General features: G+C 44.9%; 1 protein-coding gene across 1 annotated transcript in view; it reads left to right on the top strand.

Annotated features, from left to right (window-relative positions):
- Nucleotides 1–15,049, top strand: part of NUP85 (nucleoporin 85) — a 26,356-nt gene continuing 11,307 nt past the window's right edge. Inside the window, exons 1-12 of the mRNA XM_083728781.1 lie at nucleotides 1–170; nucleotides 3,156–3,249; nucleotides 4,728–4,890; nucleotides 5,257–5,327; nucleotides 6,179–6,222; nucleotides 7,267–7,336; nucleotides 9,176–9,297; nucleotides 9,853–9,987; nucleotides 11,871–11,993; nucleotides 13,027–13,158; nucleotides 13,550–13,656; nucleotides 14,296–14,379. Of these exons, the coding sequence (XP_083584907.1) occupies nucleotides 138–170; nucleotides 3,156–3,249; nucleotides 4,728–4,890; nucleotides 5,257–5,327; nucleotides 6,179–6,222; nucleotides 7,267–7,336; nucleotides 9,176–9,297; nucleotides 9,853–9,987; nucleotides 11,871–11,993; nucleotides 13,027–13,158; nucleotides 13,550–13,656; nucleotides 14,296–14,379 (1,178 nt within the window). The 5' untranslated portion in view covers nucleotides 1–137. The remainder of the gene's footprint in view (nucleotides 171–3,155; nucleotides 3,250–4,727; nucleotides 4,891–5,256; nucleotides 5,328–6,178; nucleotides 6,223–7,266; nucleotides 7,337–9,175; nucleotides 9,298–9,852; nucleotides 9,988–11,870; nucleotides 11,994–13,026; nucleotides 13,159–13,549; nucleotides 13,657–14,295; nucleotides 14,380–15,049) is intronic.

Here is a 15,049-nt window from a genome sequence, read left to right on the forward strand (position 1 = left end):
TCCTCCCGTACGCATGCGCGCGAGAGGCATGGCCATTGGTTGGGCTGTCCCAGGGCGACGAGGAAGCGGCTGCTCGAGGCTGGGAAAGGAGCGAGGGCAGAAGCGGATAGCGGGAGTTTGTGCCTCGGCTGGGCGGCATGGAGGAGCTGGACGTGGAGCCTGCGGTCACTGTGCGTCGCTTAAGCGTGTCCCTCCCTCCCTCGCTCGGGGTGTTTGTGGGTCGCGTGGAGGGAAATGGGATCCGGAGAAGGAGGTGGGGCTGCAGGTGTCGGAACGGAAGGCTCGGATTTGGGTCCCCCCCTCGATCATGGGCAAGGAACTTGAGAATTGTAGATTTAGAAGGGACCCCTGAGGGTCATCTAGACCGACCCCCTGCGATGCAGGAGTCTTTTGCCTAGCGTGGGGCTCGAACCCACGACCCTGAGATTGCTCTACCGACTGAGCTGTCTCCATTTGCCTTTGTGTTGGAATAGGCAGGTTTAATAAGTTTCCTCCTCCACCAACACCACCAACCTCCTCTGCAAAGTGAGCAGAGGCAGTAACGTCGTAACAGGGCCAGTTTTATCTTGACTCTGGCCTTTCTTGCAAGGAGCTGAAGGCAGCATGCTGTGGCTCTCCCCCCCCCCCCCCCACTTTAGTTTTACAGTTATAACAGCGCTGTGAGGTAGGGGCGTTGCTCAGTGAGCTTCATGGAGTGTGTGTGGAGGATGTTCATTCACATGCTTAGCCTGACCCCAACCACTCCACTTCAGAGGCTTGCTACAGTGGTATCTCGGGTTACATACGCTTCAGGTTGCAGACTCCGCTAACCCAGAAATAGTACCTCAGGTTAAGAACATTGCTTCAGGATGAGAACAGAAATTGTGCTCCGGCGGCGTGGCGGCAGCAGGAGGCCCCATTAGCTAAAGTGGTGCTTCAGGTTAAGAACAGTTTCAGGTTAAGAACAGACTTCCAGAATGAATTAAGTACTTAACCCGAGGTACCACTGTATTTACCTTACACCCCACATCTCCATCCGCTTGTTGCCAAAAAAGCATATAACAGATCCAAAGCATGAACAAACAAAATCCTGACCGGTGGCCCTGTTCCTCAAGGCTTGGCCACTGACCAAACTGTGCCTCCTTAAGCTGTGCAGTCTTAAGGGCAGCTGGCAGCTGGAGCCAGTTTGCTTTTTCTGGCAGGGTGCTGGGAAGCCAGCTCCCCACCTGCACTCCTTTGGCCAGTGGATGGGATCAGGCCGGTGTATCTGGGAGGCAGGGAGTGCCAGTGGCAGAGTAGTTAGAGCAGTGGTTCTCTTAAGTTTTTTCTCTGAGCCATGCTTTCGAAATAAAAATTTGCTCATACCACACCAAATTTTTTATTGGTGGTACAATGGATTCTCTTGTTCCAAAAACACCTAATTAAAAACAATTCTGCGGGACAGCCAGCAAACCTCCGAGTGCAGGAAGTGTTTTGGTTCCATGTCTTTGCAGAGTCAAGCAAATAACCGTGTTTTTTAAATTTTTTATTTCAAAACCAAAAAAAATTACAAACATCAAATTCAAAATATATTCATTTTCTGACATAAGCCTATTACATAGATTACCTAAATTAAAATATATCTAAATGCTCTAGGCTTCCCTTTGCTATATGTAAATACAACACAATTAACAAATTATATTATAAATGATGTTACAGGTTCCCATATACCCCCACTCCCCTTCACCCATGAGTGATCTCAGTATTTTACTTCTTCAATCTTGTTGTGTTGTTATATCAAATAACTCTGTTTTTAGTGGTTTTGCTTTGATGAAATTCACAATGTGCACAGCCTGATCTAGAACCAAATCAGCTACAAGGGTCTTGGTGATTAATGCCTCCATGTAAAAAAACCCTCAGTGATTTGATACTGCATCTGGATTTTTCTGTTTGATGAGTGCCACTGTCCTGATACCGCAGTCCAAAGATGGGCTTGTGGGAGTGGTTTGGTGCAGGCATTATTATAAGAAAGAGTTAAATTTACAGTAAGTCACCCAGCCAGGCCTCACTGCCATTACAGATGCAGGATGGACACTGCAGCAGTGAGAGCTTGCCGTGACTTGTCTGCACTCAGGCAGATGTTTATACAACCCTTATTCCCAAAGCAGCATACTCCGTTTGCCCCAAACCTCCCTTCAAAGCTGGCTAGTGAGGCCACACATGGCAGCTATCCAAGGCTTCTCCCCTTTCTGGGCCTAAAGCCCAGCATCTCAAGGACTACAGATAAGCATAGCATCAAAGCAAGTCAATTAACATATATCAAAGCAAGGAAACATAAACATATATGAGCTCATTCTTGCAGCAGCTGCTCATTATTTCGGCTGGTTATCTTGACTATCAAGATGGCATTTGCAGGCTTTCCAGAACATTTCACTTTGGTTCAACACAGCTACCAAGCCTCTCATATTCCCTGTCATACATGGTGCTCCATCTGAAAAAATTCCAATACAAGAATCCCATGAAATCTCATTTTCTCCTGCCACGCTAGTTTGGCGCACCACACCCTTTGAGAACCACTGGGTTCCTCAAGCTCAGGGGTCAGAGCCCAGCAGGAGCGACAGCTCCCATCATCCCTGACCATTGGCCATGTTAGCTGGGACTGATATCACATGGCAAGGCAAGCAAGCATGTCCAAGATCATAGTAGGCAGTTGGGTTTGGTGTTGATTGAAGATGTAAGGGGGTGTGTGTGTGTGTTTTAATGGATAGAACTTGTGAGATGTTCTTCATAAGAGGGTCACTCTCTTCATTCCAGCTTTTGCTGCTGTCAGTGTATGTACAGTGGTACCTCAGGTTAAGAACTTACGGTAATTCGTTCCAGAGGTCCGTTATTGACCTGAAACTGTTCTTAACCTGAGGTACCTCTTTAGCTAATGGGGCCTCCTGCTGCCGCTGCGCAATTTCTGTTCTCATCTGAGGTAAAGTTCTTAACCCGAGGTACTATTTCTGGGTTAGCGGAGTCTGTAACCTGAAGCGTCTGTAACCTGAAGCATATTTAACGCGAGGTACCACTGTAATTTAAGTTGCAGGTTTTTTTTAATAAAAAAGTGTACTTCGTAACAGATGTGTTTTGATTTCAGCATTGTTATCATATTTGCCTGTCTAATTCCCTTCCTTCCTTCCTTCTGTTTCAAACAGCTGATTCCAGAAATAAATTCTGACAAGAAACAGTTATGTTTCGAGTGGGGACCTGGGGAGATGCTGGTGTGTGAAACATTGTTTGGATCAACAGGTTGGTAACCTTTGTTACTAATGTGTATGTTTTTGATGAATTAATAGTAGTGAATAGGCCCACACAAGTGCAGGGATGGAAAACCTTGGGCTTAGGGATTGAATGTGGCCCTCTGGGCCTATCTATCTGGCCCTTGGAAGATCACCCAAACGGAAATGTGGCCCTCTGACTTAAAAAGGTTCCTTCTCCATCCCTGCCTTAATTCTAGCAGAGTGTTGATGTGGAATTGCATGCGGTGGGCAGGAGCATCCCAAGACAACAAAAGTTGGTTAGAATTAGCTAGGAAAGAGAGATTAATTAGAATAAAGGTGAGAGAGAGAACAGAAGGACACAGAAATAGAGATTTATAGTTTTAGACATTGCTGGTATTAATCTTACTGGGAATACTGGTTAAAAATCATTGTCTGGTTATTGTTTAATTTTTCAATAAATATTTATAACTACTTTGGCATTCAACTACAATCGCATATTTTTTGTCCCTCAAAGTAGACTTGCTAACTGGTCCTCCTGATGCCCACTGATGTACATCAAATATCTTGGGCCGCTGAACTTTCAACACAGGCTGTATTTATGAATTCCAGACTCAAAATGCCTGGGTACATGTACGCAACACTTAACATGGCTTAATTTAGTTCAAGGGCTAGGGAACCTTTTTCAGTCCATGGACCACATTCCCCATGGGCAATTTGCCAAGGATGGCATCCTTGTGGCAGACAGAGCCTGAGGCACTGGTGTCTGTGGTTAGAGGCAAAATTGGGCAGAGGAGGTGTCACCTGGACTGAGAGAGGTGGCCTGGGGAAGGTCCACAGGGCCAAATAGAAAAGCCTGGAGATCCACATTTGGCCCCTAGGCCTGAGATACCCCTCCCTGGTCTATATGCTTTAAGATAGGAATGGCAAATCTATCAGCACCTAGGTGGTAGCCCATGTTGGAATCCCATGAACGTGGTTCTGAACTCTTTGTTAGATCACTGGGACAAATTGTAATGAATTAAACAGCAGCCATGTTCAGATATTTGCAACAGTAGTTTTCAGACTGTGCTTCTAGGAAACCTGCGAGATTATCAGAAATGGCAAACAAACTTCACTACATGGCATTTTGTCTGAGGCAGTGGCATGGCCCAATAATCCTGGCTTAACACCCCATATGAAAACATCCTACACAAAGCTTCAAGGGTGTAAGATTCCCCCCCCCCCCCAGCATATAAATCATGGCGAGAAAGATCCTAAGAATGAGGTCAGTTTAAAAACGAAACGAAATACTAGTACAAGAATGTGTGTTAAAAGCATTCATGCCCTTGCCTTTACAGAGCTTGCATGGAACAGGGAATGTAGAACTACTTTGGAATACATATGCACCCAGATAACCTCAGCGTTTTTTGTCGTGTCCCACTGTGTTGTGGGGCTGATGCACACATTATTCCCATGGTGAACTAACGGTGTTCGGCTGTATTAAAACTTCTGTGTGATTTGTTTCAGAGGGTAAAGAGAAAAGGCCTGACTGCCCCTATGTCTACGTTGTTCGCAAAGATCTAGATATATACTCTCAGACTTTGAGGAAGCTTTTCAATGAATCACATGGGATCTTTGTCGGCCTTCAGAAGGATGAGAAGGAAAAGCTTGGGAAGTCAAGGACTGCCCAGTAAGTGATTTAAAATCATGTTCTGAGATCATCCAGGTAGGGCCAGGGTGCTATAGTGATTTACTATTTGATTTGCAACAAAACCCTATGAGTGTGAGTGTGCATAGCATTGCAGCCTCAGCACATTGACCTTATTTAATCTGAATGTTTCTTCTGTAGCCACTGCTATTTTCATGAATGTTCATTCACTCGCTGTCTACCAGAGGGATGCAACACCCTAAATAATGCTGAGGGATACCAGTGTGGCAACAGAGAGTACATTTAGTTCATACTGCTTTCCAAGCTCATGCATGATGCTTGGAAAGGGTCTGTCCGTAATTTTTTTCTTTTTAACTCATTCTAATCAGACTCTTCTACTTTTGTCAGGTTGGTTCGAGTGAGCAAAAACTACCGCTCAGTCATAAGAGCCAGCATGGAAGATTCTCATCAGTTAGCTAGTAAGTTGTCCTACAGTGTTAATGTGAAATGTGGTGGACTCGAGTCCACAATATATGCATTTTTTTGTTTTGGCAAGCTGATCCAAACGTATGAATTTGTTGTGTATACTTGTTTATAAATTCTGTTGATTTTATTTTAAACAGTTTTATTATGTCTTACTTGTTTTTGAGATTTGTTGATTATATTTTGAGAAACGCTATTTTGTGTAAACTGCTTAGAGATTTTAATCAAGTGGTCTATATGTAGATTTTGTAATCTATGCTCTTCATTCAGTGAGCTACGCTACTAAGTGGTCTGTCTGATATAATTTGTGAGATGATAACAATAAGAAAGTAGTCCGAATGGCTCATGAAACTGAGCTGGTCCTACAAGAAGTCAGTTTGGAAATCTTTTGAATCCCAGGCTCCACTGGGGCCCAGAAGGTTCAGGTGATGGGGCCTTGGCACAGGAATAAGAACTACAGCCTTTTGAATGTAGCTGATAAAAGTGCTAATTAACTAAGTACACTGAAGAATGTACGGTGGTACCTCGGTTTAAAAACAGTCTGGTTTAAGAACGAATCAGTTTACAAACTCTGCAAAACCGGAAATAGTGTCCCAGTCTGAGATCTTTACCTCAGTCTAAGAATGGAATCTGAACAGTGGAAGGGCAACGGCAGCGGGAGGCCTAATTAGGGAAAGCGCGCCTTGGTTTAAGAACAGACTTCCAGAATGGATTAAGTTGGTAAACTGAGGTACAACTATACTGGTCTCTCCATACGGAATGGTAGATCTGGAGTGTAAATGTTTCTTTGGCTCAGAGAGCTAAGAAAAAGGAGAAAACCCTGACTTGTATATTTTTCTTTTGTTAGTTTCAACACAGGACCCAGCACTCCACATGCAACACAGCACTGAGGTAACCTAAATATATTTTTTGGGTGACATTTGAGAATAACTTTTTTGCTAGCATCCGCCACAGAGCTTTGCAGCACTGCTAATTTCTTTTCAGTTAGTTTTTTGGATTCTGTCAGAATCCCAACTGCTCTTGTTGCTTAATTGTCTTGGAAATACAGGCCTACCTTGGAGGTGTTGTGGATTCGGTTGCAGACCACCGCAATAAAGCACTGACAGAAATTTTCCAGAAAGAACAAGTGCCATGATAACTTATTGTTATGTAGCACTGTCAGCAACTGCAACCTGTCATAAACTCAGTTCTAAGCTGTATTCATATTTATTAAATTTCTGTCCCTCCTTTCATCTGAAGGTCACAGAGCGGTTAGCAATATATTTAAAGTATTGCTATATATTCTATAAAGTGGAGTTCATCTAGTTGTGCACAGGATATTACTCACTGTAGTTTGATCTTTGTATTTAAAAAAAGAAATAAAAAGGAGATATTTAGTGCCTGTGGAAGCAGCCAGATACTAATAAACCATGGCAAAATCTTCTGAAGTGATATCCTATGCTACCAAAAATGCTTGCTGTTCTTGGTGGCCAGCCACGCAAATTTGTTCTCACCACTGAGACTGCCTCTTAAGAGGTGTAAGGTCATGTAACACAATGCTGAGTTTCAAAGGTACTCAAGACAGCAGAGGGGCAAGCACAAACCTCTGGATGAACCACTTCCCCACCTCCAGGAAAAAGAGGGAGGAAGGGATGCTTCAGATTCATGCCTACAAGGTGAACTTTAAGAACTGGTGTAGTATGTGCTCAATCATTTGTGCCAACCAGCACCCTGGCTGCTGCATTCAGCGCTGGTTGCAGCGTCCAAACTCTCTCCAAGGGCAGCCCCACGTAGAGTGCATTGCAGCAGCCTAGCCTTGAGGTTGCCAGAACGTGGATCCCTGAAGCCAAGCTGCCTCTGCTCAAGAAAAGCTGTAGCTAACATATTCATGTGAAGTTGACTCCAAGCTCAACACGTTAGGTGTGTCATCTTTAAATTGGCGTCTGTTTTCCTCAGGTGTCCACTTTGTCTGCGATGGAGTTGATCTGGAATCTTTGTGAAATCATGTTCATCGAAGCAGCACCAGGTGAAAATTGGACTAAAATGAAGTCAAAATGGCATGTTTTTTGTGTTGGAAGTCTCTGCAGGTCGCTTTTTTTAAAAAAACGAGATACAGTGGTACCTTGGTTTCTGAACGTAATCCGTTCTGAAAGACTGTTTGAGTTCCAAAACGTTCAAAAAACCGAAAACACCCTACAGAAGCATCAAAATGGAAAACTCAAAATGGAAAACTCAATACGGAAGCCGTGTTTCAAGTTCGACTTCCGAGGCATCTTCAAAAACCGAAGTACTTCTGGGTTTTCGGCGTTTGAAAACTGAAACGTTCATCAATGGAGATGTTCGAAAACCGAGGTACCACTGTACAAGAAGAAGAAGAAGAAGAGTTCACTACCTGAAGGAGTCTCAAATCGGCTAACATTATCCTTTTCCCTTCCTCCCCAACAACAAACGCTCTGAGGTCAGTGGGGCTGAGAGACTCCAGAGAAGTGTGACTAGCCCAAGGTCACCCAGCAGCTGCATGTGGAGGAGCGGGGACAAGAACCCGGTTCTCCAGATTATGAATCTACCGCTCTTAACCACTACACCACACTGGCTCTTAAGGGAATGTCCTCAAAGTTATCTCCTTCACTGCCCTCTTATGTGCCCAGAGATGTCACAAAGTGAAGGAGAAGCCTTGCCTTCAGAGCAGTGGCTGGTGCTTCAAGGATTGGCACTCTTCAGGCAAGAAGCGGGGCAGCCTAGATGGGATAGACTGGATGGAGGCACTTCTAAGGCCTCATCCAACTCCAGCCTTGTCTCCAGAGCTTTCTGTAGTGCTGCAACCAATGGCCCGCCTTGCTTTGTGTGTGTTTGCTCTGGATGGTCAGAACAGTGCCAGCATATGCCATGGACCACGTACAGTGGTGCCTCGCAAGACGAAAAGAATCCGTTCCGCAATTCTCTTCGTCTAGCGGTTTTTTCGTCTTGCGAAGCAAGCCCATTGACGGATTAGCGCTTTTAGCGGCTTTTAGCGGCTTAGCAGATCAGCTGATAAGCGGCTTAGCGGCTTAGAAAAAGGGGGGGAAGGGGGGGAAATGCAGGAACTCTCAAGACATTTTCGTCTTGTGAAGCAAGCCCATAGGGAAATTCGTTTTGCGAAGCGCCTCCAAAACGGAAAACCCTTTTGTCTAGCGGGTTTTCCGTCTTGCGAGGCGTTCGTCTTGCGGGGCACCACTGTATTGGGGGTGGAGGGACGAATTTGAGGTGAAACTTCCCATGACATGTATGCCCAGTGAGTTAATTCACATGTGAGCTCATTACGGTAAACCTGGACAGTCTTCTGTGTAGGAAATGGGGTTTTGTTTGAAGTTGCCCACAGAGCATCAGCGAGCAAGTAAGAGTGACATTCTCCAATAACATTAGCTAAGGCAGAGCAGACAGCATTTATTCTCATCTGTGGGCTAGCACAGTAGGTTAAAGGAGAAGAGAGTAAAAGCATGTGAGTTTATGCACCCTTTTCGGAAGCATAGTCCCTTAAGCTCAAATATTTTTGTGCACACTTGAAAAACATAAGAATCGGGGGGGGGCTAAGATTTCTTTTCTGGCAATGCAAAAGAAGAAGAGGAGTTTGGACTTGATATCGCGCCTTTCACTCCCCTTAAGGAGTTTCAAAGTGGTTAACAATCTCCTTTCCCTTCCTCCTTCCTCCCCCATAACAAACACTCTGTGAGGTGAGTGAGGCTGAGAGACTTCAGAGAAGTGTGACTAGCCCAAGGTCACCCAGCAGCTGCATGTGGAGGAGTGGGGAAGCGAACCCAGTTTACCAGATTACGAGTCCACTGCTCTTAACCACTGCACCATGCAAAAACAAATATCTTTTTTGCAGCTGGTTCTCTCCTGCGTCACCTCCTTGACTGGGTTCGTCTTCATGTGTGTGATGTGGACAACATGCTTTGCGATGTTCTGAGGAATGAAAGCCCTGCAAAACACAAAAACTTCTGGGATGCGGTGAGTGAGGAATTTTCTTAGCCAGAAAGCATTTGCTTCACTCCCCCCCCCCCCCCCCGAAAGAAACCTAGTTCAAACCAAAAATAAAGGACTACTAGGAACGAGTTCTATGAAATGTGCAAGATCTTTTTAGTTTAAATCAAACAGAATCATCATGAGGAAGGAAGACAGTTACATGTTAAGCATCTGTCAATGTAAGTTGGAAGTGCTGTGTACCAATAATATTTTTTTGAGCTGATGTTTCAAGACCTTTCCCCAGCAAGATATGCACAAGGGATCTGATGTTCTATCTAGCAACAGATGCACGGTCAGCTCTGCATAATGGCAGCATGTGTTTTTTATGGTAGGAAGAGGAATAGTCATTTACATTCGTTCTACTTCATGGCTTGGTTGATTGGACTAGTCCTAGTCCCTTCTTTAGGATGCTTACTTTTCATAAGCTGCTGTATGTGCCACTGCAGCTGCATGCATATCGATTTAGTATGTTAGTATTAACATGTTGGTGCTTTCTTGGGTTCAACTCAGTTGCAAAAACCTTCCTTTTTGCTTTTGCAGTTAACTATCTTGGTGCTGCAAGGTCGGATGGACGAAGCTCGGCAACTGCTCTCTAAGGAAGCAAACACCAATCCCACTTCAGTGAGCATGTGCAAAATTTTGGACGAGTTGATGAAGAAGATGCCTGTTCTCTGTGTATGTAAGATGTTCTTCTCATGCGCAGTGTGGTTTGGTGAATTGTCCAAAACCAGTTTGGCATTCAGATTGTGATACCGGTTTCAGATTTTGTGCTGGGAATACATTGCAGTGGTCAGGGAGCCATGATGTCTTCCCAGTTCAAATTGCGTGCAGATGGCAAAGGCACAGGCAGGCAGAAGGAGCCTGAGAAGGTTCTTGGGCTCCATCTTCTGGTGCCTTTGAGGAAGCCAACCCTCCAAGGTGGGGAGGAAGAAGCAGACATCGTAGTATATCAGCATATTGCTCTATTTAGCTGCTGATATATCACAACATTGAAAACCAGATATTGCCTAGCCCTACCTGCCACTCTTCCTCAGAAGAGTCCAGGGTGACGTGTGCAAAACATGCAAACAAAATGCAGTGGTACCTCTGGATATGAACGGGATCCATTCCGGAGCCCCGTTCACATCCTGAAGAAAACACAACCCGCGCGTGCGTGACATCATTTTGAGCGTCTGTGCATGCGACGAAACCCGTAAGTAATGCGTTCCGTTACTTCCGAGTCACAGTGGAGCACAACCCAAAAAGACTCAACCTGAAGCAGCTTTAACCTGAGGTATGACTCTACAGGGACACAGGTGGCGCTGTGGGTTAAACCACAGAGCCTAGGGCTTGCTGATCAGAAGATCGGCGGTTCAAATCCCCGCGATGGGGTGAGCTCCTGTTGCTCAGTCCCTGCTCCTGCCAAGAGTCGGCCACGACTGAACCTAATAGTCAGGGGTCCCTTTACCTTTATGACTGTACAACGCAACAGCTGTATGCTGAAAAAATAATTGTAACAGATTAATTAAAACAAAAACATGCACTGCTTATTAGGAGCACACTTCTTGCTTATGGAATTGAGAAGGCCTGGCAACGTTCTGCTTGGCCAGTGTTAGCAGTTCATGCATGTGCCTGTTTTTTGATTATATGAAGTTGCTTTCTTTTGAGTCAGACCATTGGTTCATACAGCTCAACACTGTGAGGGAGCTCTGGCAGGAAATCTCCAAGGTCTCTGAACGGGTTTTTTCCAGCCACGTTACCTGAGATCCTTGGCAACGCTCAAGGTTGAAATGGGGACTTTCTGCAGCATGTTCTTTCTGCCACTGACAAGGATTAGGTCATTCTTTTTCATACTGCTTTTCATTGTTGTAGGAAATAGGTTTATTTTGTCTCTGTGAAATAGTTGTGTAATCTTTGGTGCACCTTCAAGAAGAGAGTTGCTTCTGGGTTTCTGATATGGGCTTACGTATTTCCAGATATTGGATGCAGAAGTGGTGAGGGGAGGGGGGAGTGCAGTACATACAGTGGTACCTCGGGATGCGAATGGGATCCGTTCTGGAATCCTGTTCGCATCCTGAAGCGAACTTAATAAGCGACTGCGTGTGCGCGGGTCGCGTTTTGATGCTTTTGCGCATGCGCGTGATGTCATTTTGATGCTTTTGCGCATGCGCAAGCGGCAAAACCCGGAAGTAACACGCTCTGTTACTTCCGGGTTGCCGCGGAGCGCAACTCGAACTCACTCAACCCGAATCACATTCAACTCGAGGTATGACTGTATTTGAAAGGAAGTTCTATTAACATGAATGAAATTGATTATGTGTAAATGTTGACAGAGGTGCTTGTCAGCGGACCGTTATCCTGTTGTTGTTCTCCATCCCAAGAAAGAAGGTTGTTTCTTGGGAACAAGTGCTTGTTTTGGCATTCCAACATTTGTGCCCCTTTTCATTGGATAAAACAAAATTTCAAAAAGCTTTCTGTTCATGCAGAGTTGTTTGAAAGCACTGTAAATTATAGTGTAAGATAGATCTAAAACTAGGAAGAGAGGAAACCAAATTGCATGTTTGTGTCTTCCTTACCAGCCTAGCAACACCCAGACTTTGACGGAGATGGAGCTGAAATGGCAGCATTGGCATGAGGCATGCGAACGGTTCCTAAAGGATGGGACATTTGCTTCTAATCCGCACATGGAAACCCTCTGCAAGGTGGGTAAGATTGAAGAATGAAATATTATGGTTGACCCCATTACTGAGTTTAAAGCAGTTTGGGGTATAGGTTCTGCAATTGCATTGAAGACATTTGGAGCTTGAATCGTTTGGCTGTATTCTTTTCTGTCATACGGTGATCTTGGGCGAGTCACCAATACGTCAATATCTAGATTTCACTCGTTCACCCAACAAATGGGCTAGGACAAAGTGTTTGTGCAAGGAAGGTATATTTCATTGATTGGGTTCTTGTTCTGGAGCTAGGAGGAATGACAGACTCTCAGAAGTGGTCTATAAAACCATAACAGTTCTTACTAAGGCTGAACATCCTTACTGAGGATGATTCAACATCATGTATGTTCTCGGGTGTAACAATTTGGGGCTGCTTATTAAGCAGCGCTTTCTGCTGAAAGGTTGCATTGCTAGGACAGCTAACACTCTGCTGCTGCACCCAAAACAGGCTACCTACCTAATTTCGGAACATCAGAAACACCTGTGACTGAAGGGGGAAAAGCAAGGAGAGCTTGCTCATGCCCTTTCTGGCACAACTGCTTTATAGAGTTAGCTCAGTTGGATCTGTTAACAATCCCCCAGACTGGAAGGAATACTGGGGTGCCCAAGGAAATACTAGATCCCAGGTTCTTGAGACAAGATGACCTGTGTTTTCCAGCCAGATACATCACTTGCTCTTCCTTAACACACCCAATCTTATACTTCTGTAGCATGAGCCCTAGCAGCCTAGGCTTTGTGGGCTATTACCAGAATCCCTAAGCTTGACAAATACTTATTCCAGACCCCAACAGCCCAATTATATGAAGCTTTATTCAGAAGAGGAGGAGGAGGAGGAGGCAAATGGACAAAGCAGGTTAAAAATAAACAGGAGCTCTGTGGTTCAGATCTAACTGTGCTGCGCGAAGAACTTAAAAACGGGTTTCTCAGTCTACTCAGTAGACTCAACAGAACATAGTGGATCAAATGCAGATGGTGGATGATGGGAGGGAGCACTGAAGTGGTTTGTTTTTTCTTCGTCAAGATCTTGGTGGGAGATGAGAGCGCCATTTTAGAGAAGAAAGACCTCATGACTAATTGGTACCATTTTCTGGTAACCCGGCTGCTGTACTGCCACCCTACCGTGAAGCACGTGGAACTCCATCTCTACGCACAGGTAACTCGGGGGGGGGGGGAATCACTTTTAGAGTAGAGCCGGCCACAACCTTTGGGCCACCCAAGTGGAAAAATGGCTGGCAGTCCTGTCCTTTTGCTCCACCCACGGTTTGCCATGCCTTCTAGCTCATGACAGTGGAAGGAGGAAGTGTTGGGACTGTAGGTGAGCGATGCTCAAGTACACTGGGTATATCCCAGGCAGAGCCATCTGCCCTTCCTGCCACCGACGCTCATGAGAAGCTTAAGTAGCAAATTTTTGAAAACCACCACACTTTGTACCAAATCCTACCTGATCAAAAGAGGGCCTTCATTTCATAATTGTGCTTGCCTTGACCTGGGAAAGTGAGCATCCTTGGTGTTGAGTAAACCCTAACCCTTTCTGTATTCTGCAGTCGAGCATGGACCTGTTCCTGGGAGCAGAAAGCAGCCCTGAGCCTTTAGACATCATCTTGCTGGCAGCCTTTGAATTAGATATCCACCAAGTGATTAAAGAATGCAGGTGAGTATTGCCATTCTTGTCTGAGAGCCTTTGGCCAGAATTCCATCAGCTTCACAGTCTGGTATCCCAAGTATTGTAGGGCCCAAATGAATTCTTGCAAAGTAAGTTACTGCATCCAGGCCGGAGCTTGAGGCTTCTCGTTGGGGGTTCAAAATCTGCTTCTTGCGCTGCCGCTCAATCCTGTCCTTCCTGCCCCTTGCCTTTTGCTGAGGTGGGGAGGACACCTGCCTGCCGAAGCTCTGTGTCCAAAATTCCCTTTGGGGCTTCTTTTGGGGTGCACAGCACCCTTGTGCTCTCCCCAGGACTCTATCGACTATTGAGCCTTTCCCGGAGGTTAAGGCTCTCGCTCCGTTGCCATTAGCGGCCTCCCCAGAAGTCCATATCCTAAGTATTCTAAGGCCCAAATGGATTCTTGCAAACATCGTGGTGGGTGCATAAACGGTAATGAAAATGAAGAGCTGGTGGAGCTAAGAGCTTCGTGGCAAAAGCATGAACAGAGAAAATGAGATTCTCTTAGGTGCGATAACGTTTGCTAAATTGGGCTGGGGAAAACTTGTCAATTTTCAGAACGCAAAGAAATAGTTTTGTGTGTTAAATTATCATTTTGCCTTCCCTCCCTTTCGCTCCTTGTATATACAGCATTGCCCTGAGCAACTGGTGGTTTGTAGCCCATCTGACAGACCTGCTGGATCACTGCAATCTCCTCCAGTCACACAACCTTTAGTGAGTTACCCTTCCTTAGTGTTTTTTGTGTTTTATCTGTCAGTGGTCAGACCATCCCTGTGAGTGTGGTGTTTGAGAGGTCCCTTGGCAATCTTGTGGCCACTGGCAGTTCAAAGGCAAACATGTTTATTATCTGTCACATAATAACTAAGATGATTCTTAAATGCCTTTGCTTTACTTTTAAAAACTGCTTAGTTTTAGGTTTCCTTTTTATGGTAATGCTTTTACATATCTGGGACTGAGACTGAGAGTACACAAGGTTGCCTAAGACACTTTAATGAACTGGAGACACTTCACTCTACTAGCTCTTGCTGGCAAAATGAATCTAAAGTGCTTATTCTTTTGGAACCGTCAGAAGTGCTGTGACATATATGACAGAATATCTCAGGGCAAATCCATCTGCTTTTGTTATACTCCCTAAGGGATGGTTAAGCTCTTAAACTCCCACTAGAATCTTGTTCAAATAAAAATATATATTTTTTTTGTAGGATGGAGGTTGTTGTTACATCCTGTCCAACAACTGCTGTGGTCTTTTCACAACCAATTGCTTTGATCATAGTGCCTAGCAGTTCATGTCATATTAGTCAAGAGCGAAGGATTTTGAATGTGGACTATACTTCTACATACGCCTTCATCTTGGAAGGTTACAAAAGTCACAGATGCAGACTTT

Source organism: Podarcis gaigeae, assembly GCF_964106915.1.
Source record: "Podarcis gaigeae genome assembly, chromosome: 2".
NCBI classification, from domain to species: Eukaryota; Metazoa; Chordata; class Lepidosauria; order Squamata; family Lacertidae; genus Podarcis; species Podarcis gaigeae.